At 41.1% G+C, this 22,309-nt stretch overlaps 1 protein-coding gene and 1 pseudogene across 1 annotated transcript; both read left to right on the forward strand.

Moving 5' to 3' along the window:
* The first annotated feature begins 1,703 nt into the window (after positions 1-1,703).
* Positions 1,704-10,435, forward strand: LOC129834562 (pro-cathepsin H-like; annotated as a pseudogene).
* A 285-nt stretch (positions 10,436-10,720) lies between these two features.
* LOC129834563 (WD repeat-containing protein 76-like) lies at positions 10,721-20,952 on the forward strand. Its single transcript, XM_055899670.1, has 15 exons — positions 10,721-10,913; positions 14,606-14,746; positions 15,932-16,024; positions 16,130-16,188; positions 16,465-16,585; positions 16,776-16,877; positions 17,079-17,119; positions 17,285-17,441; positions 18,435-18,593; positions 18,743-18,858; positions 18,972-19,070; positions 19,289-19,441; positions 19,632-19,685; positions 19,957-20,065; positions 20,296-20,952. The coding sequence occupies exons 1-15, from the start codon at positions 10,782-10,784 to the stop codon at positions 20,437-20,439; spliced, it is 1,680 nt and encodes a 559-aa protein (XP_055755645.1). The 5' UTR covers positions 10,721-10,781; the 3' UTR covers positions 20,440-20,952.
* The last annotated feature ends 1,357 nt before the right edge of the window (positions 20,953-22,309 follow it).

Genomic DNA, 22,309 nt, shown 5'->3' on the forward strand with positions numbered 1-22,309 from the left:
ATAGCCAAGACAACGCAGGAGTGGCTTCAGGACAGGTCTCTGAATGTCCTTGAGTGGCCCAGCCAGAGCCCAGACTTTAACCCCATCGTACATCTCTGGAGAGACCTGAAAATAGCTGTGCACCGACACTCCCCATCCAACCTGAAAGAGCTTGAGAGGATCTGCAGAGAAGAATGGGAGAAACTCCCCAATACAGGTGTGCCAAGCTTGTAGCGCTATATCCAAGAAGACTCCAGGCTGTAACCGCTGACAAAAGTGCTTCAAGGAAGTGCTGAGTAAAGGTTCTGGATACTTATGTAAATGTCATAATGACGTTATTTAAAAAAATATATAAATTAGCAAAAATGTCTAAAAGCCTATTTTTGCGATGTCATTATGTGGTATTGTGTGCAGGTTGATGATTTGATTTAATTTTTATCCATTTTAGAATAAGGCTGTAACATAACAGAATGTGGAAAAAATCAAGGGGTCTGAATACTTTACGAAGGCACTGTTTACCTGTAGCTCACCATATTTGAAGAGGAGGTGATAATGACTGACTATCTAGGGTTCTGCATTAACACAATTACCTTCCACTCCACAGCTGAGTTGGAGAGAGAAGAGCAATGTTAATATGTATACGTAATGGGAGTTGCTCTGTTGCAGAAGACACCGTTGCTCTTTTCAGTTCTATCATATCAGTTTTGCAGTGATATTATACTGCCATCTACAGGACTGATCTCTCATAGCAGGCTCTGGTTTATAAGGAGTGCACTGTCCTCTTGTGGCCAAGTTTAAAAAGTTTAAACCATATGAGCTGAACATGACATTTTCATTAAAAAATAAAAAAATTCTGCAAGCAATAATTTTCCATTTTAAATGATTCATCATTGACCCGAAGAAAGGACTGACAGAAGGACATACACAGAGTTAGAGATGTATTATGTTCAGGGCTGTGAACTGTGAATTTTTAGTAATCACTACAGTTGTATGACAATAGTCTTTATTTTAACTGCCTGAAAAATATGAATGTGTGGCAGTGTATAAAGGTGTGTAAAGTTCTAATCTACAATTTTAAAGGCCCGATGCAGACGTTTTTATATAAATATTAAATAATTGGGTAACAATTAATTACCAGACTGTAATAGTTGTCCATTAAATGGTTAAAAAAGAAGAAGAACTTAAATAGCTTTTTAGCAACGAAAAAAGATTCTCAAGCAAGAATTTTGCTAGGACTGTCTGGGAGTGGCATGAGTGGGGTGGGTTGGGGGGGGGGGGGGGACTGAAAACTAGCCTTTATTGGCAGAGAGCTTTGTTATTGGTCTATTAACTAATTTACAAGCTGAAACTCCACCTTTGAAACCTGCTGATTAGAAGGTCCTGTGTAGATTGTATTTTCAACAAGCAACTATCAGGAAATAACACTGATAGTTTTTTTTCTCTCACACTTTTACAGTGTTAGTTTCATCAGCTGTTTAACAATATGATGCAAAATACAGGGGAAACTGAATTTTGAATGCACTGGGCCTTTAATAATTCTGTGATACTTGCAATTGTATTTTTATCTTCTCAGTAAGTGCACACTTTCTTGACTTTGATGTTAATTATTTTGATGTGGGGTGGGAAATTAGGCATATCATGGTGCTTACAAAAACTTTGATAACCGACCCTGCCACAAGGACACATGAATGAAATGGATAGGTTACTCAAGTCATGTGATGCATTGGTTGCGAAACACACGCGGAAGTATGGCGCTGTATACTGTTGCTTTTATTCTTGCATTTTTGCATTTAGACAATTTAACACCCTTGTTTTTACCTGAAGGTAAGCATAACTCCCCTAATCTGTTTGTTGTTGATATCCCGCATCCCCTTTGGACGCACACATCGACGTGTGGAGGAGGAACAAACTAAAAGTCAAGTCCAACAAGCCATGCAGTGCACTGCAGGTGAAAGCGGGTTTTGTGTGGACCGTTAACTTCACAAATGATGTTAGTGATCTTGATCTGGGCAGTTGACCAGACTGTATTTAATAAGCCTAATGAAAAAACAAAGATCATAATTAGGCTACCGAAATGAGTAGCCTCGCTTTAACCCGTCACCCGTCACTTTAACTATACATTCATGTACATACTACCTCAATTGGGCCGACCAACCAGTGCTCCCGCACATTGGCTAACCGGGCTATCTGCGTTGTGTCCCGCCACCACCAACCCCTCTTATACGCTACGGCTACTCTGTTCATCATATATGCATCGTCACTTTAACCATATCTACCTGTACATACTACCTCAATCAGCCTGACTAACTGGTGTATGTATGTAGCCTCGCTACTTTTATAGCCTCGCTACTGTATATAGCCTGTATTTTTACTGTTTTATTTCTTTACTTACCTATTGTTTATATAATACCTTTTTTGCACTATTGGTTAGAGCCTGTAAGTAAGCATTTCACTGTAAGGTCTCAAAACCTGTTGTATTCGGCACACGTGACAAATAAACGTTGATTTGATTTATAGCGTATTACATTGCATAAGACATGCAGCAGTGAAACATGCTATAGCCTACAATGTTGCCATTGCACAAATAAGTGACCGTTTCAATGTGACCATCAAAATCATAGGTCTAACTGATCATGTTTGTGTTTTTATTCTTTTAAAAAATAAAGAGGAATATAATTTCAAACAATGGATGTTACAGGTATGTGAAACTGTAAAGGCTGCAATGTAAATCCATCACGTGTTATTTTTTAGGAAAGCAAGATGACATACAGTAGCCTACATACCAGAGTTACTGTACACACAGGCATCTTGTTCCTTCCTCTAAGAAATTAAAGCAGTAGGCCAAGACCTTCCTCAAATGTATTTGCTTGTCAGTATGAGGTTGTCATCTTTAGTTGACTGACTGCCTATACCTGTTTTTGTTATTACAGTATAATAAAGTCTATGTTCTGGAGGAGTACTACCATCGCCTGGACATCTTCACTGGGCATAAGAGGAGAATCGACTATCATAATGCAGGGAAGCACACATTCTCAAGTAGGCTATGCATTTACTTATTTTAAACTATTTGTCAATTTCTTCCTGTTTTCCCAGTCACAACTTAACTCCCAATGTATTCATAATATAGCTTTATATACGTACAAGTATGATATCTTACAACTCTTGTAACTTTCCTTTTCCCAGTGGGACTGAATCAGTTTTCTGACATGTTGTAACTTTCCTTTTCCCAGTGGGACTGAATCAGTTTTCTGACATGAGCTTTGCAGAGTTTAGGAAGACTTTCCTCCTGACTGAACCTCAGGTACAGCTGTGAAATGTAATTACTAAAATGTGATCCTGTAGTTAACCCCAATTATAAGTCTACGAGCTTCCCTGATATAAGATAGCCTAATCAATAGTAACTGTTCTTACATTTATCTTCATCAGAACTGCTCTGCCACCAAAGGGAGTCACATCAGCAGCCATGGGCCATATCCTGGTTCTGTGGACTGGAGAGAGAAGGGAAACTATGTGTCACCTGTCAAATATCCGGTACTACGTTTCCCTCAAAGGCTAAATATACTGAGTGTACAAAACATTAAGAACACCTTCCTAATATTGAGTTGCACCCCCCCCTTTTTTGCCCTCAGAACAGCCTCAATTCATCTGGGCATGGACTCTACAAGGTGTCAAAAGCATTCCATAGGGATGCTGGCCCATGTTGACTCCAATGCTTTCCACAGTTGTGTCAAGCTGGCTGGATGTCCTTTGGGTGGTGGACCATTCTTGATACACACGGGGAACTGTTGAGCGTGACACAAACTTCTCCTGGCACCAAATACCACACCCCGTTCAAAGGAACTTCAATCTTTTGTCTTGCCAATTCACCTTCCGAATGGCACACATACACAATCCATGTCTCAAGGCTTAAAAATCCATCTTTAACCTGTCTCCTGCCCTTTATCTACACTGATTGAAGTGGATTTTACAAGGGATCAAAGTTTTGACCTGGATTCACCTGGTCAGTCTGTCATGGAAAGAGCAGGTGTTCATAATGTTTTGTACGCAGTGTATATTCACAACAACATGACCAAGTCATTTTCTGATGGATTGGCTGTTTGCGGGCGAGTGAAAAAGATAAAAGCAGCTATACATTTATGACTGTGCTGTGTTGATATCATGTTGAGTGAGTGTGCTAATGTTGTGTCCTAAGGGTCATTGTGGAAGCTGCTGGACCTTCTCCACTACCGGCTGTCTTGAGTCTGTTACGGCTATAGCTACTGGAAAACTCCCACTTCTGGTGAGAACTAGCCCTATTTCACTTGTATTTTCAACGGTGTCACACTATGTTTCACACTGTTTTTGGCAGTCAACCTACTATGTTCCCCTGTATGGTTTCGTATGAAGCGGTACAATAGAAAGAAATGGGTTACTGCAGTTGAATTGGTTGTTGAATGGTTGTTGGTAATAGCCTTATCTGTGAGTTATCATTCTATATTTTCCAGTCTGAGCAGCAACTGGTGGACTGTGCTCAAGACTTCAACAATCACGGATGTATGGGGTTGGTAGCCTACAGTACCATCTTAAAATCACATGAGCTTATCACTCATGTCCTGCATGTGACTTCTATGCCTCCTGATACATACTGTAGCTATCTGTCTACAAACACATCATTCAGATAGTGTAATGTATTGGTTTCAGGGGACTCCCAAGCCAGGCGTTTGACTATGTTAGATACAACAACGGACTCATGCCCGAAGATGACTATCCTTACACGGGACATGTATGTATTTCTAAATCGTTCTTAGTGTAAAAAAGGAAAACGTTAATAACACAAGTAACAGTGTTATACTAGTATTTAATCCTTATGACTCACTTGTTTGGATTACTCACTATATACTTCTTTATCCCAATTACTTTTTTTAGGATGGCTCTTGCAATTTCAAGCCCGAGTTGGCAGCTGCCTTCGTGAAAGATGTTGTCAACATAACAAGTGTGAGAGACTAAAACTAAACATTTTACAACCTCTGCATCTGTCCTCAACATTGTTTTCTTGTTCAGCAATTGCTATGTTGTTCTGTCTTCCCCCCTATAACAGTATGACGAAAAGGGCATGGTTGATGCTGTGGCCAGACTGAACCCAGTCTTCTCCCCTATAACAGTATGATGAAAAGGGCATGGTTGATGCTGTGGCCAGACTGAACCCAGTCTTCTCCCCTATAACAGTATGATGAAAAGGGCATGGTTGATGCTGTGGCCAGACTGAACCCAGTCTTCTCCCCTATAACAGTATGATGAAAAGGGCATGGTTGATGCTGTGGCCAGACTGAACCCAGTCTTCTCCCCTATAACAGTATGATGAAAAGGGCATGGTTGATGTTGTGGCCAGACTGAACCCAGTCTTCCCCCCTATAACAGTATGATGAAAAGGGCATGGTTGATGCTGTGGCCAGACTGAACCCAGTCTTCTCCCCTATAACAGTATGATGAAAAGGGCATGGTTGATGTTGTGGCCAGACTGAACCCAGTCTTCCCCCCTATAACAGTATGATGAAAAGGGCATGGTTGATGCTGTGGCCAGACTGAACCCAGTCTTCCCCCCTATAACAGTATGATGAAAAGGGCATGGTTGATGCTGTGGCCAGACTGAACCCAGTCTTCTCCCCTATAACAGTATGATGAAAAGGGCATGGTTGATGCTGTGGCCAGACTGAACCCAGTCTTCCCCCCTATAACAGTATGACGAAAAGGGCATGGTTGATGCTGTGGCCAGACTGAACCCAGTCTTCCCCCCTATAACAGTATGACGAAAAGGGCATGGTTGATGTTGTGGCCAGACTGAACCCAGTCTTCTCCCCTATAACAGTATGACGAAAAGGGCATGGTTGATGCTGTGGCCAGACTGAACCCAGTCAGCTTTGGATATGAAGTGACTGATGATTTCCTCCACTACAAAGATGGTGTGTACAACAGGTGAGAGTAAGCCCAGTACACTCCGTTGTTCCTTATCACTCCCACTTGACAATAAATGTTGGGTGGCAGGATTAAAGAGCTTTGTGGGAATCGAATTGTGAACCTCCAAATCTTATCAAATAATGTGTGGAAGGTAGAAGACTGTACTTATGAGCCATACAATGTTGCAGTAGAAGACTTTCATGAGCTGTAAAGCTCCTTGCCGTTCACATAAGGTATACAAACTGCACATTTGACCCTCTATTACAATGAATTAACATGTCCTCCATGTGTTTTATAAAGTATTCTTTGTTTGTACTAGCACTACGTGTAAGAACACTACAGACAATGTGAACCATGCTGTACTGGCAGTGGGATATGGTGAAAAGAATAGCACTCCATTTGGATCGTGAAAAACTCCTGGGGCACCAACTGGGGAATGGATGGGTAAATACATAAGAAATATTCAGTGCTGTTGAACTTCCTTTTTTTACTAATGATAACTATATAGATGCTTCATGAACACAGAACAGCTATTGAACACCCAGACATTGTAGGACACCTATACTGCAAGATAGCTGTCTGACTATCTCCTTTTAGGGTGAAATTATACTGAACAAAAGTATAAACACAACATGCAACAATTTCTATGTTTTTACTGAGTTACAGTTCATATTAGGAAATAAGTCAATTGAAATAAATTCATTAGGCCCTAATCTATGGATTTCACATGTCTGGGCAGGGGTGCAGCCTTGGAGGGCATAGGTCACCCATTTGGCAGCCAGGCACACCCAGCCAATCATAATGTTACAGACAAATATACATTACATAGACATTATTGCAGCCAGCATGCCAATTGCACGCTCCCTCAAAACTATTACACTGAACAAAAATTCACATTTTAAAAAGTGGCCTTTTATTGTCCCCAGCACAAGGTGCACCTGTGTAATGATCATGCTGTTTAATCATCTTCTTGATATGCCACACCTGTCAGGTGGGTAGATTATCTTGGCAAAGGATAAATTCTTACTAACAGGGATGTAAACAAATTTGTGCACAGAATTTGAGAGAAATAAGCTTTTTGTGCATATGGAACATTTCTGTTTTTTTTTTCTTCATCTTATGAAACATGGGACCAACACTTTACATGATGCATTTATTTATTTATTGTTATTATTTATTTATTTACCCCTTTTTCTTCCCAATTTCATGGTATCCAATTGGTAGTTAGTCTTATCTCATCACTGCAACTCCCGTACGGACTCGGGAGAGGCGAAGGTTGAGAGCCTTGAGAACCCAACCAAGCCGCACTGCTTCTTGACACAATGCCCACTTAACCCGGAAGCCAGCTGCACCAATGTGTCGGAGGAAACACCATACACCTGGCGACCGTGTCAGCGTGCACTGCTCCCAGGCCCGCCACAGGAGTCGCTAGTGCGCGATGGGACAAGGACATCCCTGCCGGCCAAACCCTTCCCTAACCCGGAGGACGCTGGGCCAACTGTATGCCGCCCCATGGGTCTCCCGTTCGCTGCCGGCTGCGACAGAGCCTGGACTCGAACCCAGAATCTCTAGATCTCTAGATGCGTTTGTATTTTTGCTCAGTGTAATAGTTTTGAGGGAGCGTGCAATTGGCATGCTGACTGCAGGAATGTCCACCAGAGCTGTTGCCAGAGAATTGAATGTTCTTTTCGCTACCATAAACCGCCTCCAACATTGTTTTAGAGAATTTGGCAGAACTTCCAACCTGCCACACAACTGCAGACCACGTGTATGGTGTTGTGTGGGCGGTTTGCTGATGTCAACGTGAACAGAGTGCCCCATGGTGGGGGTGGGGTTATGGTATGGGCAGGCATAAGCTACGGACAACAAATACAATTGAATTTTATCGATGGTAATTTGAATGCACAGAAATATCCTGAGGCCCATTCATCCGCCGCCATCAACTCATGTTTCAGCATGATAATGCATGACCCCATGTCGCAGGGATCGGTACACAATTCCTGGAAAATGTCCCATGGCCTGCATACTCACCAGACATGTCACCAATTGAGCATGTTTGGGATGCTCTGGATCGACGTGTATGACAGCGTGTTCCAGTTCCCACCAATATCCAGCAACTTCACACAGCCATTGTAGAGGAGTGGGACAACATTCCACAGGACACAATCAACAGCCTGATCAACTCTATTCGAATGAGATCTGTCTCGCTGCATGACGCAAATGTTGGTCACACCAGATACCAGATTTCTGATCCACACCCCTATTTTTTTTTTTGGTATCTGTGACCTAGAGATGCATATCTGTATTACCAGTCATGTGAAATCCATAGATTAGGGCCTAATTAATTTATTTAAAGTTGATTGATTTCCTTATATAAATCTTTGAAAATGTTGTATGTTGTGTTTATATTTGTTTGGTATAGCTTACAGAATATATCTTGTTTTGTATTTCCTCCTCAGATATTTCCTAATAGAACGAGGGAGAAACATGTGTGGACTGGCAGCCTGCTCCTCTTATCCTCTCCCCCCAGTGTGATGTAACGGGAACTCAGAAGAGAAGAAGAGAAGGCCACAGTCAGAGTCTTCAGCTACAGTATGAGAACTCAGGAAAAACAGGATACATTTTCTCATTCAGAGGACAGGAGTGGGCATCTCTGTGTTATTTGCATGGACATGTTTTTAAGAACTGTAGTTATACTGTTACAATGTGAGTTTTACATTTTATTTGAAATTAATTATAACTGGATCGTATTATGAAGGTTTGTACTGTATATGGTATGTGGCTGGTCATGGTTAGTTAGTAGGCAATGACTGGGTAGTGAGAGTCTTTGAATCGTGTGCTTATGTAGCAACATATTGCTCTGGTTTTGAGTGTGTAAGAGATCCTAGTTAGTACTGTAGTTGCCTACTGTCACAAAAGCATCACCAATATTTTAGCTTCTCTTGATTTGACATTTTGGTTAGTGTTATATTTTCTTTAGAGGTTTGTACTAGGCATATTTAGTGTATTTTAGACTGATGCTGCTGAGGGTTACTTTTTTTGCATGTAGTTTTGTGGTTTTGTAAAAAAATATATATATATACAGTACCAGTCAAAAGTTTGGACACACCTTCTCATTTCTTTATTTGTAGTATTTTATACATTGTAGAATAATAGTGAAGACAAACTATGAAATAACACATATGGAATAATATTGTAACCAAAAAAAGTGTTAAACAAATCAAAATATATTTTAGATTCTTCAAAGTAGCAACCCTTTGCCTTGATAACAGCTTTGCACACTCTTGGCATTCTCTCAACCAGCTTCATGAGGTAATCATCTGGAATGCTTTTCCAACAGTCTTGAAGAAGTTCCCACATATGCAGATTTCATGTTGGGTGCTTTTTCTTCACTCTGTGGCCCAACTCATCCAAAACCATCTCAATTGGGTTGAGTTCGGGTGATTGTGGAGGCCAGGTCATCTGATGCAGCACTCCATCACTCTCCTTATTGGTCAAATAGCCCTTACACAGCCTGGAGGTGTGTTTTGGGTCATTGTCCTGTTGAAAAACAAATTCCCACTAAGCGCAAACCAGATGGGATGGCGTATCGCTGCAGAATACTGTGGTAGCCTTGCTGGTTAAGTGTGCATTGAATTCTAAATAAATCACAGACAGTGCCACCAGCAAAGCACCCCTACACGATCACACCTCATTCACCATGCTTCACAGTGGGAACCACACATGGGGAGATCATCCTACTCTGCGTCTTACAAAGACACGGCGGTTGGAACCAAAAAAATCTCAAATTTGGACTTCTCAGACCAAAGGACATATTTCCACCAGTCTAATGTCCATTGCTTGTGTTTCTTGGCCCAAGCAAGTCTCTTCTTATTGATGTACTTTAGTAGTGGTTTCTTTGCAGTAATTCGACCATGAAGGCCTGATTCACGCAGTCTCCTCTGAACAGTTGATGTTGAGATGTGTCTGTTACTTGAACTCTGTGAAGCATTTATTTGGGCTGCAATCTGAGGTGCAGTTAATTGCCGATTTCTGAGGCTGGTAACTAATGAACTTATCCTCTGCAGCAGAAGTAACTCTGGGTCTTCCTTTCCTGTGGCAGTCCTCATGAGAGCCAGTTTCATCATAGTGCTTGATGGTTTTTGCGACTGCACTTTCAGGGTTGACTGACCTTCATGTTTTAAAGTAATGATGGACTGTTATTTCACTTTGCTTATTTGAGCTGTTCTTGCCATAATATGGACATGGTCTTTTACAAAATAGGGCTATCTTCTGTATACCTTGTCACAACACAACGGATTGGCTAAAATGCATTAAGAAGGAAAGAAATTCCACAAATTAACTTTTAAAAAGGCATACCTGTTAATTGAAATGCATTGCAAGTGACTACCTTATGAAGCTGGTTGAGAGAATGCCAAGAGTGTGCAAAGGGTGGCTACTTTGAAGAATCTCAAATATAAAATATATTTTGATTTGTTTAAACACTATTTTGGTTACTACATGATTCCATGTGTTATATATATATATATATATATATATATATATATATATATATATATATATATATATATATATATATATATATATATATATATATATATATATATATATATATATATATATATATATATATATATTCCTAAGAGCTGTACCCCCAAAGCCATTGGCACACGAAAAGCAAAATTATATTGATCCCTGGTTAATTTTTTATAAACAAATGTGCCCCAAGCGATGTCTGCTCTGTTATAAAAAAGATAATAACCAATCAGCTGCTGTGAATTATCTTGCACAACAAAGGGGAGGAGTTTGTTACAACACACCATGGTGGCGGGAAAGGGGTTTTCTGTGGTGCAGGATACATCAACCAAATGATTCAAGAAAACACACACAGCTGTTCGGACGTAGCTTGCAAGCTAAGTATCTGCGACTCGGTTTGCCTGATGGTCTCGGAAGAACCAAATCTTCCCAACGCGTTTGTGAAATTGTACTACATATTGCAGGTAAGATTAAGGACCATCGCTTAGAACTATCCATATACAACTACCCATGAAATATTGCTAGTGAGTCACAAGTTATGTTTCCGTTAACTTGTCCGGTGATATTTTTTGTTGTCAACATTTAGAGTTAGTGTAGAAAATAGATGCGACAATTGCCTGCTAGGGTGTCGACTAAAACAGCTGGACGTAATGAGGTCACGTCTGTCGAATAAAAATGTAGTTTTTGAAGCGTTTCCATTACCCATTTAGGCAAATTGCGCAGACAGCCTGTACGCCCTCCCATCTATCTGTTTCATGTCCTAGGTAGCCAGTGGTGGAAAAAGTACTCAATTGTCATAGAGTAAAAACAAAGATACCTTAAGTTATGAAATGACCCAAGTGAAAGTATTTGGTTTTAAATATACGTAAGTGTCAAAAGTAAATGTAATTGCTAAGATGTACTTAAGTATAAATAGTAAATGTATAAATTTATACTTCAACCTTTATTGACGGATACCCAAGGGCACACTCACACAATTTACAAACGTAGCATTTGTGTTTTTATTGAGTCTGCCAGACCAGAGTGGATGACCTGGGAAGTTCACTTGATAAGTGTGTGAATTGGACCATTTTCCTGTCAAAATGTAACGAGTACTTTTGGGTGTCAGGGAAAATGTATGGAGTAAAAAGTATATTTTTTCTTTAGGAATGTAGTTAAGTAAAAGTTGCCAAAAATACAAATAGTAAAGTACAGATACCCCAAACTACTTTAAATGTATTTTTACACAACTGCAGGTAGCCCGCAAAAACCAGCATGGATAGAATGCAATAATTGACTAATATTTGCCATATTCTAATACATCTCTTGTGCCAACGTATCGCCATAGTCCGTGCCATGGTGAAACTTGCACTCATGTAGATCTGAAAGAATTGGATGGTAAAACTTGCCAGCCAAACAGAAAAGCAAGGCGAATCAATTCAGCCATTCTTGAAAGTCAGGAAAAACACCGCTTCCATCAGATCTGTTGCAATAAAGAAAGTTTGACAGATTAAAAATCCACCCCAGTCCAACGGATAAAAATGTAATGTTTAGAAAATGTCTCCCATCTTACGTTTCCATTACACATTTTTTGGTTGCGACATATTGCTTTTGTCAAATACCTAGGTCAACGTTAACCCTACTTAGCTACTGATATAGCGCCTATTGATGATAGTAGTATCTTCGGACAGGGGGTGTTTTGTTAAGAGCCCCAACTCTAAACATTAACTCATCGCTTGCGGTACGATTTTGAAAACACAAGGAACGTATATTTCATATCGGCAAGGAAAAAATAATAATATAAAAGTTCAATTACAACACACCTTCAAAGGGTTAGTGTGTTCCCACACAGCCATGTCTCCGTGTTACATCACTTATTTATGGAAGACATAGGTGGCCACCTGTGCTAATTAACTATCTAGTGTTCGGTGAACACCTGTGTTTAAGCTTAACTGGGGAGGACGTGTAGTTTGTCAACTAGAGGCACACAGCTTGTGGATCTGTTCCAAACTGCTACAGTAAGGTGTGTATTTTTCTTGAAAGACGCTTTCTCGCTTCACGAAAGGTAAGGGGCATATCAGCATATGTTCTGAAATCCGTTTTGAGCGAAGATTACTGAAGTTTCTAAACATTAAAACGTAACATCAGAATTGTAGTTCGGATGTAGCCAACAGTGGGCGAATGTAACGGCTGTAAACACTACACACAGAGAAGGGTTTGCAAGAGCTAATATATATCTAGCTATCTATTGCACACCCTTCTCAGTATGTTTTCAGCGGTTACATTCGAAGATATCGTTAAGTATATCTTACCCCTGTTGATGACACAAGTTTACTGGAGAACTGAGACGAAGTAGAGACTCTGGACAAGGTGGATATTCGTATAATAAAAAGCAGTTTTATTCAGAGGTAAAGATATCTGATACAAGCATGCTTGGACTCGTTCATTCAGCTCGTAAGGAACCTGCAGACAGAGCCCAGATAACAGAAATACATAGTCATTTTATACAGGACAGAAAGTAGGTTGAGTCTGGTAGATCTGGTTTTCTGGTTGGTCCTGATCAGGTTGTTGTCTTCTCAGATTGGTCCGGATGAGCTTTGCGTCATCCTTCTCAGTCTTGTATCAAAAGTTCTTTGTTACCAAATGTTCAGCTAAAACAGGAGATTAGGTGTGTGCGCAGATGTTCCTATTTAATCGGTGTTTATGAAAGGTTTATGTCAGCCCTCAGTCCTTGGTTATGTGTGTGTCTCATTATTTCGTGAAATGCAGACCCAAGCACTCTTGCTCAAGGCCTTTCCTGCCTTATCAGTGTTTATGAATGTTCTGTGTCAGCCATCTGTCTCTGGGTGTGTGTGGGTCTCAATTTCTGCTTGTGAGAAACCCTGTTTTAGAAAGAAGTTAGTTATAACAATGTAATAGCAATATGCTTGTGTTATTTAAAATGGTATTTATTACACCCCATTCATAGACGCTAACGTTAGTTAGTGACAAGCAATCCTAACTTAATTGTACAATCATTGGGTTAGTTATGCATGGACTGGTGCCCTGGGTGGGTGGAGATCAATTAAATGGTAGGTTGCAATGACTGTAATGTACTAAAACGAGACCTAGGACCAGTATGCGTTGTCTTATCAAACTTGTCTCTCCTCAACAGACATCTAGAAGCAGCTGACTAGCGCCAAAGATGATCTATAGCTGACTATTTGGGTTTCCACTAGATGACACTGTCAGAATTGGCAATATCGTAAAAATGTATGAAAATAATTATTCACTTTTTGTTAATTTAAGGTTAGCATTGCTGCTAATGTTAGGTTTAAAATAAGATTTTAAAGGTCAACTTTTAGCACGAAAAACCATCTACCTGCCCTACTCAATTTGTAACAGAAATGGGGTTTTGCCTTTGGTGGTTCATCGATGTCATGTGCGCAGCGACCGTAGCTAGTTCGTTAGCTATGCTAGCCAGTGCAGTTAGCCAGTAACTCAGTATTTGTTTACTTCATTTCACATAATTTGTTTTTGGACGTAAACTGTTGAGATCGATAAGAAATAGTACTTCCGTAGCCGAATATATTATTAATATGTGTTTTGTTTTTAAGCATTAAATGACCTGAAATTATGGTGAATTGACCTTTATGACTTTGTGGCTGTAGTAACTACTGACGACCGTCTATTCGCCCATCCGTGGTTTCCACTAGCTTATTTAGCCACAAAGTTAGATTCCAGTCAGATTCCACAGCCACAGTCAAAATTTACTACAAAAATGTGCTTTCGGTCATTATTTTTAAGGTAAGGTATGAGGTTAGCAGTCCGTGATTAAGGTTAGGTTTAAAATCACATTTTAAGAAGATAAATTGTAGAAATGGGCGGATATTATAATTGTGTGGTTATAGAAGCTAGTGATGCCCCATCTTCGTCTCTGCTAGCGCTCATGCGATATATGTTTCCGGGTTCTGAGGTTACTTTTAATGCAGTCGCATTTACTGTAGTATTGTAAATTACCCGCCCATGTGCACCTGAAGTTTCCTTGGGCAGCTAACTAGCATTCTTCCCCGGACCTCCAGCATTGTCGGGGCTAGCTAGCTATCTAGCTGAAGATAACACTGTGCTATCTTTATGATCAATTATAAACCTGTTTAAGTCATTACCAAATTGAAATGCATCCCAACATAAATTGCAGGAAATGAAGCCAGCGAACACCGAGAATGGTGTCCCTGTACTCCATTCAGCAAAAGAGGGGTGCAAACCCAAGAAATTCACCCCAGATGAGGTACTGGTACCAAATCCCAGCTTCAAAGAAAATCAAGGAATGAAAAGAAAGGTACCTGTGTCCACCCATATGATGACCACTGATCCATGATGCAACTCCAAAGTGCAAGTTCAATGAATGTATGCATGCATGATTGTTTGTCTCAATTGTGTGTATAATGGGCTATAACTGGGCAATGCTAGTACTTTACAATTAAATGCAATTTGTCTCAAGAGAAAAGCATTTCCTTTGAAATTGGAAGGAAGAATTGAAACAGTCAAAGAGAAGGAAGACAAGGATGTAAGTGTTCATTACACACAGTATTTAGGCCAAATAACCTAGGAGTCATGTTTCATTAGCCACGAAACGGAAGAGAACTGATTGGATAATATTGAAACAGGGAGAGACTACCTCAAGTTGCCCAATAAAAAAGGCTTGTTTTTCTTTTCCGTTGCGAAACGTTTGCTATGGCGTATGTGTAGAGGATATGAGTCGGTCATGGTTGCTCAAGGTCACGTGATGGGTAGCCCCTGCCTGCGACTTCAAAATCTATTTCAGCCTTCAGGCCAATGGGGGATTTCCTCTTGGTCTAAAGGCTCTTATCCCCAACGTGGGGCCCGATCTGTCGTGGGGCAGGAGATCAAAGGGGGTGACTGTAGTGGAGTTGAGTCGGTCATGGTTGCTCATGGTCACGTGATGGGTAGCCCTACCTGCGACTTCAAAATCAGTCGGTGCTAGTGCCAATAGAGAATTTCCTCTTGGTCTAATGGTCAAGATGTTCGTTTCTCCCGCGGTAGACCCAGGTTCATATGTTACATGTGGACTAATGCAGAGGTTTTCAAACATCTCCTCGGTGACCCCCAGGTATTCCACGTGTTTGAACTATTCCTGGGCTAGCACACACGGTTCAACTTGTCAACAAATGATCAAGCCTATGGTCATGTTCCCCTGCTCAGACGCTGCATGCATCAACCAATGGTTGTGTGCCAAATCATCGACTGCCGTCGGACACCAGATAGCTATAACAACGTATTCTGTGGTTAGCTGATATGTAAAATACCAATCCAGGCGTTGTGGCATACATCATCAACATCTGAGCAGAGGACACGACCCTTGTTTAGGCGATCAGGTGAGCTAGTTCAGGGCTATAACAATAGTGTGAAACGTCTGTGGGTCCAAGAGGAGACATTTGAAAACTGCACGAATGAATACAGTCCTGTTGGTGATCTCACTTTACTCTTTGTTTTCACATTGCAGATACAACCTGGAAGTCTATCGATATATGAATTGGAACGGTTGGAAAATATCAGACAAAACCAAGTGTTCCTGTCCTCCATAAAACTGCTTGAGGTTAGTTTGTTGAAGAACAGAATTTAAATGGTATCTACTTATGCATATTTTACTGAACTCCTTGTGTGGTGAAATTAATAACATATATTATTGTTTCCTCAATAGGCCAAACAGGATTTGAAACCAGAAAAAACACAGAGAGGTCTCAAGAAACAGAAACTAAAGTAATGACAGATTCAATATTTGTACCAATGACTGAAAATATTTACTTCAATGTTTCCTGTGTATGTACTTACATTGGTCAGTCGAATTTGGTCTCAGTACAAAGTGAATGAGCTTCCGTTATACGTACTTAATCCCTTTAGGACATAAAGCCAATATGAGCTTCTGTAACTTATGGCATACAGAATGTATTTATTATGGTCAGCTTGGATAGAGAATGTCAGTGGGACTCGTTTCTGTTTCTAACACAATGTAACTAATGTCTTGGCTCACTACAGTAAGGTAGCCTGGACAGAGATACTGCCTCCTCGCACCAAGTCCTTGAGAATCCAGAAGAAGGAAGCAGAGCGACTCCCCCTGCCCCCGGAACCACATAGGATTTATTATGAAGCTGAACGAGTAAGTGACTGACCAATAGCAAAATGCGACGTGAGTAACTGACCAATAGGATATGCTCTTATTTTAAGAAATTGTACTTCACTACACAGAAAAACCAACTTTTCACATTTGTTCCATTTTAATCTTGAAACGCTACTTTATTTCTCATGATAATGGTTTGTTTGTTTATGTTGACGTGTATTTACTAAAGATTGAACGTGCCAGGAAGCCAGAGGGTCCCATTAGTATGGAGCCAATCAACATGGAGGAGGATAGTTCACTGCCACCTGAGCTTCTCAAGCTGTGGACAGAGGTTGCACATTTGTTCACCATGACCTACTTTTCTCTAGCACGGTCCCAGATCTGTTTGTGCGATCTTGTCAACTCATTTGGCATGAAAATGACCATAACATTTGGCAAGACCGCACAAACAGATCTGGGACCAGGCTAACTCTTCAGTCCTATGTTCAGCATAACTGTTTGCAGCTTTAAAAAACAAAAAAATATTCCACAGGATTTAATCAAAGAAGAAAAGGAGGAGTTGGGTCTGGAAGAGTGAGTTTCATTTTGAATGTTAAGGGATTTGGCCTTTTTTCTTAACGTTCTGTGACAAATGTATATATTTGTATTATTTGATGGACATCCTGTATTGATTTGGATGGTAAGATGTGTAAAACCCTAACCTGTGCCAGGCTGACATTACATTGGATATGTTTCCAGGTACCGTAGTACTCTGAAGAGCATGGAGCTGAGTGAGATTGGAGGAGTAGTTAAGGTGGTGAAGAGTCGTATCTGCTCTGTTGCCTTCCATCCGTGTAGCAGTCGTCTGCTCATGGCTGCTGGGGACAAGTTGGGTGGAGTGGGGCTGTGGAACCTCGTGAGTACACACACACACACAGTGAAGCTGGATGCCGTAGAGTTCATGTGTGACTGGGCTTATTTGTTTTTTGTTGATCTTTCAGGAGTCTGGTATGGGTGATGTCGTGCTGCCGTTTTGTTGTTTCCTCAGGACTCTTGCTGTGTTCAAAACAACTGGAAACTCAGAAAAATAAAAGGTCAAATCATGACATCAGTGATCTCCAGGTCGGAGCTCTAGAAAGAGGCCCGAGTTTGATGACCGTTCAAATCAACAACAACAACAAAAATCAGTCGGGGATAGTTTTTATTTATTCCCCCGGGTTCCCAGTTGTTTTGAATGCGCTGAAGTCTGAGATTTCCGAGTTCCCAGTTGTTGTGAATACGACAATGGCATGCTGCTGTTTGTTTCCTCAGGACTCTGATATGGGGGATGAGGGCGTGCTGCTGTTGGTTTCCTCAGGACTTTGATATGGAGGATGAGGGCGTGCTGCTGTTTGTTTCCTCAGGACTCTGATATGGGGGATGAGGGCGTGCTGCTGTTTGTTTCCTCAGGACTCTGATATGGGGGATGAGGGCGTGCTGCTGTTTGTTTCCTCAGGACTTTGATATGGAGGATGAGGGCGTGCTGCTGTTTGTTTCCTCAGGACTCTGATATGGGGGATGAGGGCGTGCTGCTGTTTGTTTCCTCAGGACTCTGATATGGGGGATGAGGGCGTGCTGCTGTTTGTTTCCTCAGGACTCTGATATGGGGGATGAGGGCGTGCTGCTGTTTGTTTCCTCAGGACTCTGATATGGGGGATGAGGGCGTGCTGCTGTTTGTTTCCTCAGGACTCTGATATGGGGGATGAGGGCGTGCTGCTGTTTGTTTCCTCAGGACTCTGATATGGGGGATGAGGGCGTGCTGCTGTTTGTTTCCTCAGGACTCTGATATGGGGGATGAGGGCGTGCTGCTGTTTGTTTCCTCAGGACTCTGATATGGGGGATGAGGGCGTGCTGCTGTTTGTTTCCTCAGGACTCTGATATGGGGGATGAGGGCGTGCTGCTGTTTGAGCCACACGTCCGGCCGGTGGCATGCATGGCGTTCTCCAGGTCACATCCTACAGACCTGTTGACCCTCAGCTACGACGGGACGCTACGGAGCACAGACGTGGAGAAAGCCGTTTTTGATGAGGTACCATGCATAATACAGTGATGATAATATATGGCATTTAGCAAACTGTTTTTTCCAAAGCAACATAAAATGGAATTGAACCTCACATATCAGACTTTAGATTCCCTGTTTGGTCTTTGTTGCGTTATCTCTGTCCTTTCTCCAATTAGGTGTATCGGATCAAGGATGGCTTGAAAACCTTTGACTTCCTTTCACATGACTGTTCGACGCTGGTCACCGGGGACTGGTACGGAGACGTTGCCATTGTTGACAGGCGGACTCCAGGGTAAAGTAACATCGTTTTGATTTTCTCTCTGTACAAGGACTGGCCATTGTGTTATAAGTCAAAAGCTTATTGCTAATGCCTTATTAATGTTGGTCTGTCTGGTTTTTACTCAGAACCTCTCATGAGTCCCTCCATAGCCTGGATACCAAGACGGTTCGCTGTGTTCACGTCCACCCTGTTCAGAAGCAGTACATCATGGTGGCTGAGAACAGGTACAACATGGGAATCAGTGCTATGATGTGCAATATGTCAGCCATGTCATTATGGCAAGCAATCTCTACAAGCCTTGCGACAATCCTATGGTTTAATAAGTTGATTTATGCATTTTGTCAAGTTTACAAAATTATTACTTATAGTATAGTCCTATTAAGGAAATCCATTGATCTTTTATGTTGCAAAAACTGATATTGATGTTTTGATTTTCCTTTAGTATTGTGAGCATTTACGATGCTCGATGTTTGAAGGCGTCGTGGAGCGAGCCAGTCTCCCAGCTCTATGGTCACTCAAAGAGCATCTCAAGTGCCTACTTCTCTCCTGGCACTGGCAACAGAGTAGTGACCACCTGCCTAGACAACAACATCAGGTGAGTCTGCATGCCACAGTAAGATGTTAGCACATATGTAAAGAGATAAATGTTTTTTTTTAATGACTATGAAGTTCAAATAAGTAATTTGATTATGTGCTACGCTAAGTGTTTTAAAAGTTGCACTAAGCTTATTCTCCAATACTTGAAACCTGAAATGTTTAGCAATTAAATTGACTTTGTTTTTCAGGATTTACGACACCTCGGAACTGACCTCCAGAGCTCCTCTACTGACCTCCATCCAGTAAATTCATTATATTACATTTAGAAAGCAAAACTGACCAGGTCTCTCTTGAGAAATATTGTTTTATCTCTCCTGGCTAAATAAAGATGAAATAGAAAAACATTGGAAAGATCCCACAACCGCTGTTTGCATGGGTTTACTCTCCAATGCCGCTGTTATTTCTACTATGTGTGCTTTATACCAATAGACATCAGCCAGCAAATCCAGGAGTCTTTGTAATAGTTTCTTTGTGTAATGCTGATGAATCCATTTTCTTTGTCCCTCTTTGCAGACAGAACTTGTACACAGGTCGCTGGCTGTCCAAGCTGCAGGCGATGTGGGACCCCAAGAGGGACGACTGCTTCGTTGTGGGCAGCATGCAGCAGCCTCGCAGAGTCCAGGTATAAGCACTCCTTTGTTCCCACGTCTATCATCAAACCTCAACAACAATAAGTAAGATCTGAGGTCGTGTTACTATTCCCCTAACAGAATGTGTAAGGTCAGTGTACAAGTTATGGATTATGTGGCTATGCATGGTATGGGTAACGTTTCATATATTTTGTATATAGGGGCACTGTGTCCAAGACAATTTTCTCCTCTGGGACAATAAAGTATATCCTTTTCTATCCAGGTGTTCCATGAGAGTGGGCAGCTCCAGCACTCCTTCCAGGACCCAGAGATGACCACCGTGCTCTCAGTCACAGCCTTCCACCCCACCAGGAACGCTCTACTGGGGGGTAACGCCTCTGGACGGCTGTACGTCTTCACCGACTGAGAGCAGGAGGCCTGTATGTGTTCACTGCCTGAGAGGAGAAACCTGGGCCATTGTTCACAAGACATCTGAGTAGGAGTCCTGATCTAGGATCAGGTACCCTCCCTCTTATTCATTATGATCTGGAAGGCTCAACTGATCGTAGATCAGCACTCCTACTCTAAAATGTTTAATGTTACGGGCCCAGAACACGTGCTTAGAATAGACCAAAATAAGTTGTTTGGTTGTGTTTTATGTTTTTCTCCAGGCTGCCTTTGCTATTGTTGCACATTGTTTTCTATCAAATTGTTGATCTTTTGTTAGTTTAAATAAAGTTATATATTTAGCTAAAGTTGTGCTTTTCATGTAGTTTAGCTCTTTCATTGGCTGTATTGTACCTGCAGTGAATTTTGTGATTGATGGTTTTCTTTCAAATAAAAACTACCAGAGTTCAGTGGCTACAGCCCTACAATCAATAAAATCATGGCTAAATACCAGTGTGTTGAAAATGTGTCCCATATCAGACAATTCACTCTCTCTTCTGTGCCTAGGCTAATTATTTTCTGCAGTTTTTCCTCAACACCAAAAATAACATTCCAATGTAACCCACCTCGGGTGTAGGCCTACCTTAGAAGTAAGCTATGTTATTAGACTAGTAGGTTTCTGTGTTACGGTTCAGACTTAGTGAGAAGTGTTGTGTATGTTAGGCTGTGGAGGGAATTTCAGAAATTGATATAGTGAATAATCTTTGTTACTAGTATGACCACCCTACCTTCAATTATTGGGCTTAAATTACTGTAATTATGTATTCTGTACTGGCTAATTTTAATTACATTTGTACTTTGATATGAATCATCTTTGTTCTACATCAGCCCTGAAAATGTCACACCAATTGAGCACCATCTTTAGATATTTGACGAAACTTGTTGAATTTAAGAATGAAGATGGGTGATTTGGTGCCGTTGTTGACTGAGTTACATTGACCTGTCCGTGACCTTTTTAACCTTTCCGATCACAATGAGATCTCAGCAATGGTAAGGCCTATCCTCGTGAAATATAGTGTTGTCCCTGAGAAGAGTCTATAATTTTATTTAAAATGGTCTGAGAAGAACAATGCGTTGGCAGGGCAATTCAAGCAAAGACAATATGCAGTGATAAGGGACCATTTGCAATTGACTAGGGTGGGGTGGTCCAAAATAGGGGAGAGTTGTAAAACTACTTTGGGGGAGGGGTATGTTTAAAAAATATATATATATATAATTGCCACAGGGAAGGTTAGTTTACGTTTTATTTATATACACTACCGGTCAAAAGTTTTAGAACGCCTACTCATTCAAGGGTGTTTATTTTTACTATTTTCTACATTGTAGCATAATAGTGAATACAACTATGACATAACATGGAATCATGTAGAAACCAAAAAATGTGTTAAAACAAATCAAAATATATTTAATATTTTGAGATTCTTCAAAGTAGCCACCCTTTGCCTTGACAGCTTTGCACACTCTTGGCATTCTCTCAACCAGCTTCACCTGGAATGCTTTTCCAACATTCTTGAAGGAGTCCCCACATATGCTGAGCACTTGTTGGCTGCTTTTCCTTCACACTGCAGTCCAATTCATCCCAAACCATCTCAATTGGGTTGAGGTCGGGTGATTGTGAAGGCCAGGTCATCTGATGCAGCACTCCATCACTCTCCTTGGTAAAATATCCCTTACACAGTCTGGAGTTGCATTGGGTTATTGTCCTGTTGAAAAACAAATGATTGTCCCACTAAGCATAAACCAGATGGGATGGCGAATCGCTGCAGAATGCTGTGGTAGCCATGCTGGTTGTGTGCCTTGAATTCTAAATAAATCCCAGACAGTCACCAACAAAGCACCCCCACACCATC

Source organism: Salvelinus fontinalis, chromosome 35, assembly GCF_029448725.1.
Source record: "Salvelinus fontinalis isolate EN_2023a chromosome 35, ASM2944872v1, whole genome shotgun sequence".
NCBI lineage: Eukaryota > Metazoa > Chordata > Actinopteri > Salmoniformes > Salmonidae > Salvelinus > Salvelinus fontinalis.

Bases quoted from the DNA above. Each gene is read 5' to 3' on its own strand.
- LOC129834563 (XM_055899670.1), top strand. From the start codon at position 10,782: ATGATTCAAGAAAACACACACAGCTGTTCGGACGTAGCTTGCAAGCTA. The intron at 18,859-18,971 runs GTAAAGTAACAT...GTTTTTACTCAG, and splicing joins GTTGACAGGCGGACTCCAGG to AACCTCTCATGAGTCCCTCC. The intron at 19,686-19,956 runs GTAAATTCATTA...CCCTCTTTGCAG, and splicing joins CCTCTACTGACCTCCATCCA to ACAGAACTTGTACACAGGTC.